Source organism: Ipomoea nil, unplaced genomic scaffold, assembly GCF_001879475.1.
Source record: "Ipomoea nil cultivar Tokyo-kokei standard unplaced genomic scaffold, Asagao_1.1 scaffold3147, whole genome shotgun sequence".
NCBI lineage: Eukaryota > Viridiplantae > Streptophyta > Magnoliopsida > Solanales > Convolvulaceae > Ipomoea > Ipomoea nil.
Genome location: NW_017619575.1, coordinates 717410 through 728533, shown reverse-complemented (window position 1 = coordinate 728533; position 11124 = coordinate 717410). Strand labels below are relative to the sequence as shown.

Below are 11124 nucleotides of genomic sequence, written 5' to 3'. Positions count from 1 at the left end.
ATATTTTATGTTTATTGGAATTTGAAAAAAATTAAAAAACAATTTATATGAAATGAAAATACTATTTGTGCACACGAAAATATATTTTTTTGTCCCAACCTATATTACTCGAAAATAGTCATGGCCACAGTTTGGTTCTGAATGGTTCTGAACTGACAGTTTCTGATTCTGGAATAGGTTGGATCGGAACCGAACCTTTGTATAATGGTTTCAAATCCGATTCTGGAACCGGTTATTTCAGTTTGAACCGCAGGTTCGAACTAGATTTTTTTAAAAATTTTGTTTGTAAATTTTTTTTTTTTTTTTTTTAATTGTCCAAATTCAACAATTTTATTCTTTTGTGAATTTTTTATATTCTAAAATGTTTTTAAAATAGTTATATGAAATATTTAAACTTCAAAGTTAAATTATATTAAAAAAATTGTTATTGTTGTACTTTAAAATATTATTTAAAGTTTAAATATTAATCAAATAATAATTAAACTTTAATCAAATAATAAATTTTTTAGAAGACTAATAAATAATAATTAAAATTTATTTTTTAATTTTTTTCGAACTAGAACCCTATGGGTTTCTGTTTCGGTCCGATTTCAATAATACACGGTGCGATTCGAACCGAACTGTAATCATCCCTACTCAAAAGTTCCAATTCCAAAATTCCTTTTTACCTCGTGATGGAATCAATGTGCCAAAAGTTCATAGTAGACAATAGCATTTTTTTCATTCGTAAATTAATCAGGTTAAATAACTTCCAATTCCAAAATTCTTATATGTAAGATTTTTTATTTTTAGAAAAAAAAAATCACATTTCAATACTTTACATATATTGTCTTGATTTAAAATTACATATAATAGGAAATATAATATATATGTAAAACATGATATAATATATATGTAAAAAATTCTTATTGTCTTGATTTTTTTGGTTAAATAGATATTGTCAAATCCACGATTATAAGATTTGCGATTATAATATCAATTTAAATCCTATTGAAATCAGTTTTTTTGGGAGGTAACATAGGAAACTCAATCAGCTGCACAACAATATCATGTTATATATATATATATATATATATATATATATATATATATATATATATATATATATATATATATATATATATATATATATATTTCATAAGTTTTTACTATTAAAAATTAAATAAATAATTTGATTCAATTATAGAGTTTGCAAATCCGAAATGTTATTTAAAGTATACTGATATGTCTTTTTCATGGAAAGAGACAAATGTTAGCACCACAAATTAATTAATACGCGTTCCTTTTTCTCCTTAATTGTCTTCTTGTCTTCATCCTCAATTTTTTGAAGCCCAACTTGGAAATGATGGTTTTTTAATGATTCATTTTCCTTTTCTTTTTTTTTTTTAATACGAATTTTTGTGGTGTTTCCATGTTTGTCTTTCTTGTGTCCTATAATTTTAATTATTTTTTTGTCATAAAAACATTAATAATAACAAAAATTGCAAAAATTCCGAAAAAAAAAAAAAAAAACAAATTAAACAAACAAACATACACCTGATCACTATCTCCACAAAAAGCCTGCATTTGGGGCAACCATAACTCAGTTGGTCAGGCTATTAGGTTAGTAACCACCAGGTTAAGTTAAACTTTTAGTGGAAGCGACCTATTACAAATGGTAATTTTTATACTTTTATTATTTTTGTGTTTTGTTTTTCTTTTGTAAAATGTAAAAAGAAAAGGGATAATGCAAACCAATAAAGTGTAGAACAAAGATTCCCTTCTTCTTGGAGCCACTTGTTGGAAAAATAAGGCAAGAAAATAATAAAAATCTTAGCATTAAAGTAATGGGACTAAAAATATTCCCATCAAGAAATTACGTATTTAGATCAAATTATACGATTATCAATGAATATATATAATTATAAAATTTTCTCTGATCTTCTTCCAAAATAAAAAATAAAAAAAAATAATCTCTGATCTAAGAATCTCATATGATAAAAAATTAAATAAAAAGCTAGACAAACTCTATAACATTTTATGAAATTACTGATTACACAATCTAAACAAAACGCATCCAAGAATATATGTTTGATAGCATACAATTAATAAAGAGATTAGAAAAGTTAACATACATAAACTTTGCATCTTGGAAGAACATCCACCACTTCCTTGGACATATGTCGTGGTCTCCCGACAAAAATAAAAATTAAAAAAAAAAATTTACAGGATATTCAACTTTGGGCATCCAAGATATTTAAAAATAATCCATGGAAACAAACCATAAATAATTCAAAATTCAAAAATATTGCTAGAGAAAAAAAATCCAAAATTAATACATGAATGCAAATTAAAGATGATATTTATATATATGCATCAATGATAAGGTCTACATATATTTATGATATCAACTAACACCAGTATTCATAATATATATATATATATATATATATATATATATATATATATATATATATATATATATATCATACGGTCGGGATTGTACAATAGCAATATAATAGAAACATTGATAGAAAAATCAAATAAAAGAGAACCTTAGTACTTATTACAGTAGATTAACAACAATCAATTGTCTAAGATTAACAATTCTGAATTAAAAACTGAAATTACGTACCCAATTTCCTATCTCATCATCATAACTATTATTCCATTTCCATGCATGCATGAACACCAACAACGTAACTAGCTGAACCTTGTTATCTGATTTGTGACTTGATAATGGGTAATACTACTACTACTGGCCACCTCCTTGTCCTCCATACAACTACGCGGCGGCGGCAATTGCGGCAGGCCACTGCCACCTGCCGGCGGCGGAAGATAGTTATTGTTGTTCTCCTTCTCCTCCAAGTAATAAGAAGATGGAGATATTTGTGGCGGCAAATTAACACCGCCGGCGGGTAGAGCCGGAAGTGTGCATTTCACCTCGTTCATCTCCAAGTAACACGGCGGCAGTGGGGGTAAATCGCCGCCCATATAGGGCGGCGGCGGCGGCACCATTGTCAGCTGCATTGTAGTGCGATCAATGGAGTATTGCGCCATAACGTTACTCATCATCGGTTCGTACAAGTTGACTTGCTGCTGCCGGTATCCGGCCGGGAAACTGTCGTTGTTATAGATAATAAAGCCGCCGGGGCCGGCGCCGGCGCTGCTGGAGGAGGAAGCTCCGCCGGTAAAATGCATGTATTCTGGTGGAATCATCATCCTCCCCGGGCCGGGGGTCGGGTTAGGGTTTGCGTAGCCCAATAACCCGTAATTCTTCTCTTGATCATCATCGAGAATAACATTAGGGCTATTATAAACAACATGCTGATGATGAAGCGGATTAGTCACATACCCCAAATTATCAATTTGCATTGGATCAATGTAGTAATCCTGATTATTATACCCTGGGAAGATCTGCATTGCTTGAGATTGTTGCTGTAATTCTCCATTATTATTGCTAATCTCGTTCATCATCTCCATCCTAGCCGCCGCCGCCTCAAGTTTTCCGTCCAAAAACCTAACAAAATTCTCCAATTCCGGCTTCGACATACGATCCATGAACTCCAGATTCGTCGGATACTTGGCCTCCAAGTTCTTCTGCTTCAGCTTCCTCACTTCTTCCTCCAATTTCTTCTTCCGATCCATGAAGAAATTGGAGATCCCATAGGAGCGAGTCGAGTTATCCGCAACCTTCTCCTTGTACAGCTCGATCATGCGTTCCACCTCCGATCGATCGTTCGGCCAAATCGCCGGCTCCGATGATTGGCTGTTGGGCCCGTATATGATCATACATGCATTCACGTCGCACAGCGTAGTGAACTCTCGCATTTTCTTCATAATCCCTTCCTTCCTTTTCTTGAAGGTCAAGTTTCTCGCTTTCTCTTTTGGGATTAGTTCTAAGTTCAGTTTTGCACGCCCCATCTAAATTGTCCAATAAACATTACACTTCCATAAAAACTCAACTTTAAAACTCAACTTATATGTTTAAATAAATATATAATTTTTTTTAAAAATGCTATTGACTCTGATTTATTACAATATAGTAATTAAATGTAGCACACTAAATTCAAACTTGAGACCTCTCACTTGAAGAGTCATAGCTATGGGGCTCGATTACACTAGATTAATACTATTTATTCTATGTATTATATACTTAAAACTATCAAATTAATTTCTCTATTAAATATTAACTTCAATTTCTTACATCTGCATCAAATTAAAGTGATAAAATTTCAAACGTATACACTTTTTTTTTTTTCTAAATTATGTTACTATAAAATTTAATTTTGATGCGACTCAATAAAATATATGTTTTTATATATAATATTTCAATCGTTTGTTTTAAATTAGTAATCATTACCTAATATACATTAGATCGCACAAGGGAATTACTAGTATAATTAATTACAACATATTCGAATACATGCATATACACATACATCACCATGTAAAAACACACACACACACACACATTCTTACGAGCATATTGTATGTCTCTCTCCCCCTCTCCCTTCCCCCCCCCCCCCCCCCCCCCCCCCCCACACACACACACATATATATATATATATATATATATATATATATATATATATATATATTCAAAATTTTAGTGACAATGACTGTAATAATAAAAACAGTAAACTTGAACAATATTAATATATTATATTATATTAAACCTTTAAAAATACAATAAAATGACCCCAAAAACAAGAATAGAAAATAAAAAAATTAAAAAGAATTGAAATTGCATAATAATGGAAGAAATTAAAGTACCTTCGAAGTGGTGTGAGTTCTTAAACTTTAAACCAAGAGAGAATTGAAAGAAGAAGGTTTAAACAAAGCTGAGGTTAGGATTAATATGCATTTATAGGGGCAGGAAATTTCATGGTTATAATTAAGGAAACAGAACCATTAATACTAGGGATTGATTTTCTATGATAATATCAAATCTATATATATATTGATGTAACAATTAATGCATATATATTCTGTTATTAGGAAACTTCTCTATTACTATGTATTTTTGGAAGCTCACAAATTTTACAACATCACTAATTGATTTCCTATGATTTTTTTTTTTTTTTTTTTTAGTAGTACTGACTCTTCTGTTAATCTGTTATATTGTAGTATATGTTCATAATGAACCATACTCATGACCTCACAAATTTTACTCCATTAAAATATTATCACATCATTAATTGATTTTCTATAATTTTTTTTTAGTACTACTGACTCTATTACAATGTAGTATCTGTTCATAATAGAACCATGACTTCACAAATTTTACTCCATCAAAATATTAGTACCACATAACTAATTGATTTCCTATGATTTTTTTTTTTTTTTTTTTTGAGTACTACTGACTCTGTTACAGTGTAGTATCTGTTCATAATAGAACCCATGACCTTACAAATTTTACTCCATCAAAATATTACCACATCACTAATTAATTTCTTATGATTCTTAATTATTAATTTATTATTTTACAAATCCTTTGAATCTCCAACCCCAAGGGCCCTCACGCCTCGTCTCCACAGAGCATCTAGTAGGATGTAAATCATGGTAATTCAGTTGAACACAAATAATAAACCTTTGAGACTCGATAGTCATTGTTCCCAAACTTTATCCTTATGACCAACCGTAAATCATGTTGGCTTTTTCTTGCTTCTTTTCATAATTCACTGAATGCCTCACTTGGATTTTCCAAACTTTTTTTTTTAAAAAAAATCAAAGTTCTAAAAAAAAAAAAAAAAACACTTTATCATTTTTTTTTGGATCACGGAATTGAAACCCCTAACTACTACCCGATAGTGTGCAAGGGATAATAATAAACTTAACTTCTGCGTAATAGTCTACAAATCACACCAAAAAATAATAATAAACTTCACTAAAAAGATCACACCACCAAAAAATAATAATAAACTTCACTAAAAAGACCGTGTACAACAGACTTGACCAAAATAATATTGGAAAGAATCAAACTCATGACCAAATAATAAGTTTGAACTTAGAATTCTAGTTTTAGTTTGAACTTGTGACCAATGCTAGTGCCAAATATAATTTTAGTGTGATAATTAGTTTATTATTTTTTCTTCAATTGTGTAATTTGTTAAATTAATAATGTCACTTTCTTCAAACAAAACATTATTGTTAATTGCGTTTAAATGTTAGGACATGAAATTTCACGCATCATGCACATAAATTACCAGTAGTAATAATAAAAGGAGGGACAAACTCACTAAAGAAGTACACTATATATGTGTATATGGAGACAATTCTGTCAATTTCAGATTACAAACACAAGCAAATAGGAAAGATAGTAAGCAATGGAACTGCTTGTGAAGCATACTAAATAGAGAAGCCTGTTTAGATTAATTTCCCCTACTGCATTAACTTTGAAACAGCAGCCCGAATGGCACTCTTGCGAGTTGAAGCCTTGTGTTGAACCAGAGAACGCGGTCCATTCCAGACAGATCTTTTATCATCAGCAAAAAGCGTTCCACATAACTCAAAAATCCTGGGGTTCTCCAAGTGACGCAGGTTCTCCAACATCTTAGCTTTCTGATACTTGTCAAGCTTCTCCTGCAGCGAATAATGTATGCCAAACCACAATGTCAAAAACCACATGGAAGTAATCTTATCCCAGGATTTCAACCTTAATGGGCGCATATACTGGAAAACATTAGTGCTGTTTCTGGCCAGTGTTCTAAATAGATAAGTTGTGCATCATACTTAAATTCACTTATCTTTGAAAAGTTGGTTTCTGCTAAGAAAGAATGAGGTTTTAAGGTCCAACACGAGGCAAGGAGCTACCAGCCTATAACGCATGGGGATGGCGAAAAGAAAATGTGCTAAGCAATAGACTACAGGAGAAAGAGATAAGATGGATTGATTGAAACTCTTCATTTTACCACATGTGAGATAATAATGTCACTTTGACTCTTCCAACTCTTAGTTTCCAGCAATTTCATGGTAGTGATGTGTAGGATTTGGAAATTTGGGCTCTTGAGAAAATAGCAATGTGCAAGATGCTAAAAGACTAAAATTACTTGTCCTAATTTATATGACAGAACTGGATTAATTTATCTGAAAATGTGCAGAATTGCAGATTACCTTGGGCTTATGCTGTTCACTTGTGGCAGTTTCACCCCCAGCCCGCAAAGTTTCTTTCTCAGTGTGATTTAGCATATGATTGTCAGACTCCATATTTTGCTTTTGATGCTTTGTATGGTCCTCCACAGATCTAGAACCTAACTGCATAAGTGCAGAAATCTGACCCTCCTTTTTAGCTGGAATGTCTGTTTCACTGTCTCGATTTTCTTCTTCATGTAAATGATTATATAGATCTTCGGTATATGCTAAATTTCCCTCCTCTGCTTTCTCTTGCTGGTTCGAATCTATGTCCAGTTCCGGAGAATTCTCCATATTTGATGAGGCATAGTCACCACCTAGACTTTCTGCAGGTGTAGTTACCTTTAAAGAAGAAAATAAAGAGAATAAACAACCATCATTAAAGAATAACTGTCAAGTGGATTCAATTCACAATAATAGGAGAGAACAAAACAGAAGAATAGAAAAACTAAAGAGTACACAAACAAATGTGAAGGGCAAAAAGTAATGTCATCATTGTCATGAGGAGCTATTCCATTAACAAATAAAATGAATTCTGTAAAGACCAGAATCAATTATACTTGCTTTTAATTGCTTAACACTTGAAAGTATGGGTGCAGGGTATACGGTTTTCAGAAATAAAGGAAAAATATCTACCTCTGGTTTGGCCTCATCTGGATATTCACTACTAGTTTCCATTTGGTCTTCTAACATTCGAACACTCTCCTCACGTTCTTGCCTTCGGCGCATCATCACACATATAGCACATAGGCAGCCATCTTTGTGCTTCTTGAGTCTGGAAATGGCCCAAGAAATCATAAATACTAGAGTGACAACCATTGACGAAAGCATAATCAAGAATAACAAATAGACAACAACACACCCATGAAGCTTTCTTGTCTTATTATTCATGGGACCTCCTTTCGATTGTTCCTTCCCAGTACTATCAGGTGTGGAATCCTTTATTTGACTGCTTTCAACTACAGAGCAGAAGAACAAGCTTATTAGAAATTAATAGAACTGCAAAGCAAGAATGTTCAACCATTTGGAACAAGAGCCATATCATAATAATGACAGATGCCAATTCCAGCATTTTAAGCATGAGTAAACAGGCAAACAAATATGGAGTAGCTTGATAAAAACAATTAAAGATATCAGAATTGCATAACAAAAAATAAGGAGGATGAGTAATGGCAGAACCCATATATAATTATGTATTAAAAAAAAATACAAACAAAAAAAGCCTAAACAATAGATCTTGCCATAGTTACCTTGTGTGTAGTCACTATATAAACCAGCTGCAGTCCAATACTTTGAAAAGTTTTTCTTCACACGTTTCATGAGATCCAAGACCAAATCACCTTTATTGTTGTACTTGTAGCAGTTATCCCATATATATTGCACATCTTTATAGACATCCTCTGAGTTCAAGTATTTACCACCGCTTTCAAGATTGCTGCGTATCGTCCCAAAATCCATTGGTGTATCTATAACATCAAAATAGTCCTGGTCCCCGCAAAACACAAGAACCACTGTTTATCAAGCATTGCATATGTGTGTATCTTTGTGCCAAGACTCAGCAGCTTGTATACTCTAAGCCCCAAAATTCCCAATTACAACTAGTGAACACTAATATCAGGAAAAATATTATTGAGGTCATGAAGTCAAACTCCATGCTGACCGTAGAAAGAGATTTGCCCTAAAAATTATTACTATTATTATTGTTGTTGTTGTCATTATATGAGGGGTTGGGGTAAAACAATTATACTTACTGGAATTCCAAGAGCAACAGGATCAACCGGAGCATTAAAGGGCTCTGCTGCCTCCATTTTCATCACTTTCTTTATAACCTAATATGTAAAAACAAAATTAGGACGTGAATAATACAAGAGAACAAAAGTTGATGGAAACATTTATATCCTCTAGATACATGAAAACACAAAATCTGATCCAGGTATACCTCCACTGCAGCATCTAATTCCTTCTTATTGTATCTTGAATTCTTAGAAACTGAATAAGGCTCTTTCTTATGTGTCTTCTCCCCCTTCAGTGTTTCAGAATTAATACATGGACTAATATTCGAACTGAAATTCTTCGTCTTAATTTTAATCCCCGCAGACTTTTTAGGTAAGTCCCCAGATGTACTAACATTATTTGTCTCAGACAAAGAGTTGGCACTATCTTCCATTTTTTCACTGGAAACTCCCTGTTTCTCTAAACCAGCATACTGGCAGCTTTTCTCAGCATCATTTTGGGTACGCGTTTCTGAAGTTGTAACTTGGGAGTCTAATGCTTTAGAATTCTTGATCTTGACTTTGACACGCCCATAAACTGCTTTTATAACAGTGCTATCACTAAATCCACCTGAATTTGCGCTTGCAGGCTTTTGTGCTTGATCAGTCCCGGTGGACGATGGCCCCTCATCCTCTCCTCCAGAACCAGAGCCATCACTCTCTAGCTCCTCTTCCACAACTGAATCATTTCCTGTATTTACATCCTCGGCATTAGAAGCCACCTCATTCGTCGCCATAATTTTGGGCTTCTTAGCTTTGCCTTTCTTGCTTCCACGCTTGCGCTTCATCTGTTGTAACTAAAACTCATCAGAAGCTCCTTTCAGTTGAAATTCTCAAAAGCAGGAAGACAATCAAACAACCATAAGCAGAAAAAACATAAGAACAAGCAAGACTCTTAAAACCCTAGAAATCAATAACCTCAAATTCCAATATTACAAAGAGAAAAATAAAACACCTTTTGAAATGCAGCACACAATACATACATCAATAAAAAGGTTCTTCAATTTCTACTTCACTTACCTCAAGAATCAGAACCAATTGAAAGAAAGAAATAAATAAATAAATCAAATCAACAAAACCCAGAAATTCAACTGAAGATAATTCCACAGTTGTTCATAAATTCTTGAAAAGTAAACAACAATTGCCCTTCATTAAGCAAGCAAACGAATATGAGGACTCGTGTGATCAATCCCAGACAGCAATTAACACAAACAAAAACCAGAAAACGCCGGAGAGAAGAAAGAGAAAAGACTGCAGGGAGAAGGAAAACTCACCTCTGTCTACGCTATCGTCTTCACTGACTGTTAAGTTCGGTACCTGTCTTTACTTTTTTCGTAAATTTTTTATACGTTCAGCGCCTTCAGCCTTCAAGTTTCGATCCAACGAAAATCGCCTTGTGTTTTAATTTTTTATTTTTATTTTCTCCCTATTTTCGTGAGAAGTACGAGATTCGACCCGGCAGACATATACTAGGATCCGATATATGCAGACCCTATTGCCCTAGGGGAATTTAGGAATTAGGATCCGCGTATTTCGTTATTTCCTTTTCTTTTTAAAACAAAATTGACCGATATTATTTGAAAATTAATGGGCCGGATAGCATACAGCCCAACTGAGAAGATTGTTTCTCTGATTCTTTAGGCTCCACATACTAAGAGCCCAACATTCTGTATTTCGGTATAAATAAATAGGAAAAAGGGTGAAATAGGTCTTGAACATTACTCAAGAAGTCAATTAAATTTTTAAATTTTTAAAAGTTATATTAAGCACTTAAATATATTATTTTTGAGCATTGAGATTCAAAAATCGGTCGGTAACCTGTAATTACAGGTCACTAGAGTTTCAGCGAACCTCTGGCAAAAAACATCGGCGAAACGATCGTCCAGTTGGTCTGCCTTCTCTTTCGCAGGAGAAGGCAACCAAACGACACTAGAGATCGTTTCACCAGTGTTTTTTGCTGAAATATGGTCGGAATCTTGTCGGAGGTTCGTCGGAACCCTAGTGACATGTAATTTACAGGTCACCGACCGATTTTTGGGTCTCAATACTCTAAAATAATATGTTTAAGGGCTTAATTACAATTTTTGAAAGTTTAAGGGCCTAATTGACTTCTTGAGTAATGTTCAGGAGCCTATTTGACCTTTTTTCCAAATAAATATTAACAAAAATGGACAAAATGAATAACAAGAAGATAAATAACTAAAATTTTATTTAAATGTCTAGTGAAAACCTTGGAATT

At 33.1% G+C, this 11124-nt stretch overlaps 2 protein-coding genes across 3 annotated transcripts; both read right to left on the bottom strand.

The window, feature by feature from the left end:
* Positions 1-2682: 2682 nt before the first annotated feature.
* LOC109167051 (agamous-like MADS-box protein AGL8 homolog) lies at positions 2683-3903 on the bottom strand. The gene has a single exon (XM_019315954.1). It carries the CDS (start codon positions 3901-3903, stop codon positions 2683-2685), a length of 1221 nt encoding a protein of 406 aa, XP_019171499.1.
* Positions 3904-6194: 2291 nt separating this feature from the next.
* LOC109167309 (bromodomain testis-specific protein) lies at positions 6195-10379 on the bottom strand. Of its 2 annotated transcripts, none has more exons than XM_019316342.1 (8): positions 10160-10379; positions 9053-9682; positions 8865-8942; positions 8364-8598; positions 7976-8072; positions 7750-7888; positions 7096-7455; positions 6195-6564 (listed from the first exon to the last, which is right to left on the bottom strand). In XM_019316342.1, the coding sequence occupies exons 2-8, from the start codon at positions 9671-9673 to the stop codon at positions 6364-6366; spliced, it is 1731 nt and encodes a 576-aa protein (XP_019171887.1). In that variant the 5' UTR covers positions 9674-9682; positions 10160-10379; the 3' UTR covers positions 6195-6363. The 2 variants fall into 2 exon arrangements, with proteins under 2 accessions (XP_019171887.1, XP_019171886.1); XM_019316341.1 differs by having other exon boundaries at positions 9053-9673.
* Positions 10380-11124: the final 745 nt, after the last annotated feature.

What these genes read in the sequence shown, in the direction of transcription:
- LOC109167051 (XM_019315954.1), bottom strand. Translation starts at nt 3,903, where the DNA reads ATGGGGCGTGCAAAACTGAACTTAGAACTAATCCCAAAAGAGAAAGCG.
- LOC109167309 (XM_019316342.1), bottom strand. Translation starts at nt 9,673, where the DNA reads ATGAAGCGCAAGCGTGGAAGCAAGAAAGGCAAAGCTAAGAAGCCCAAA. An exon ending in AATTAGATGCTGCAGTGGAG is followed by an intron (nt 8,943 to 9,052) that starts GTATACCTGGAT and finishes TTTACATATTAG; the next exon opens with GTTATAAAGAAAGTGATGAA. An exon ending in CAGATGAGGCCAAACCAGAG is followed by an intron (nt 7,456 to 7,749) that starts GTAGATATTTTT and finishes TCTTCTTTAAAG; the next exon opens with GTAACTACACCTGCAGAAAG.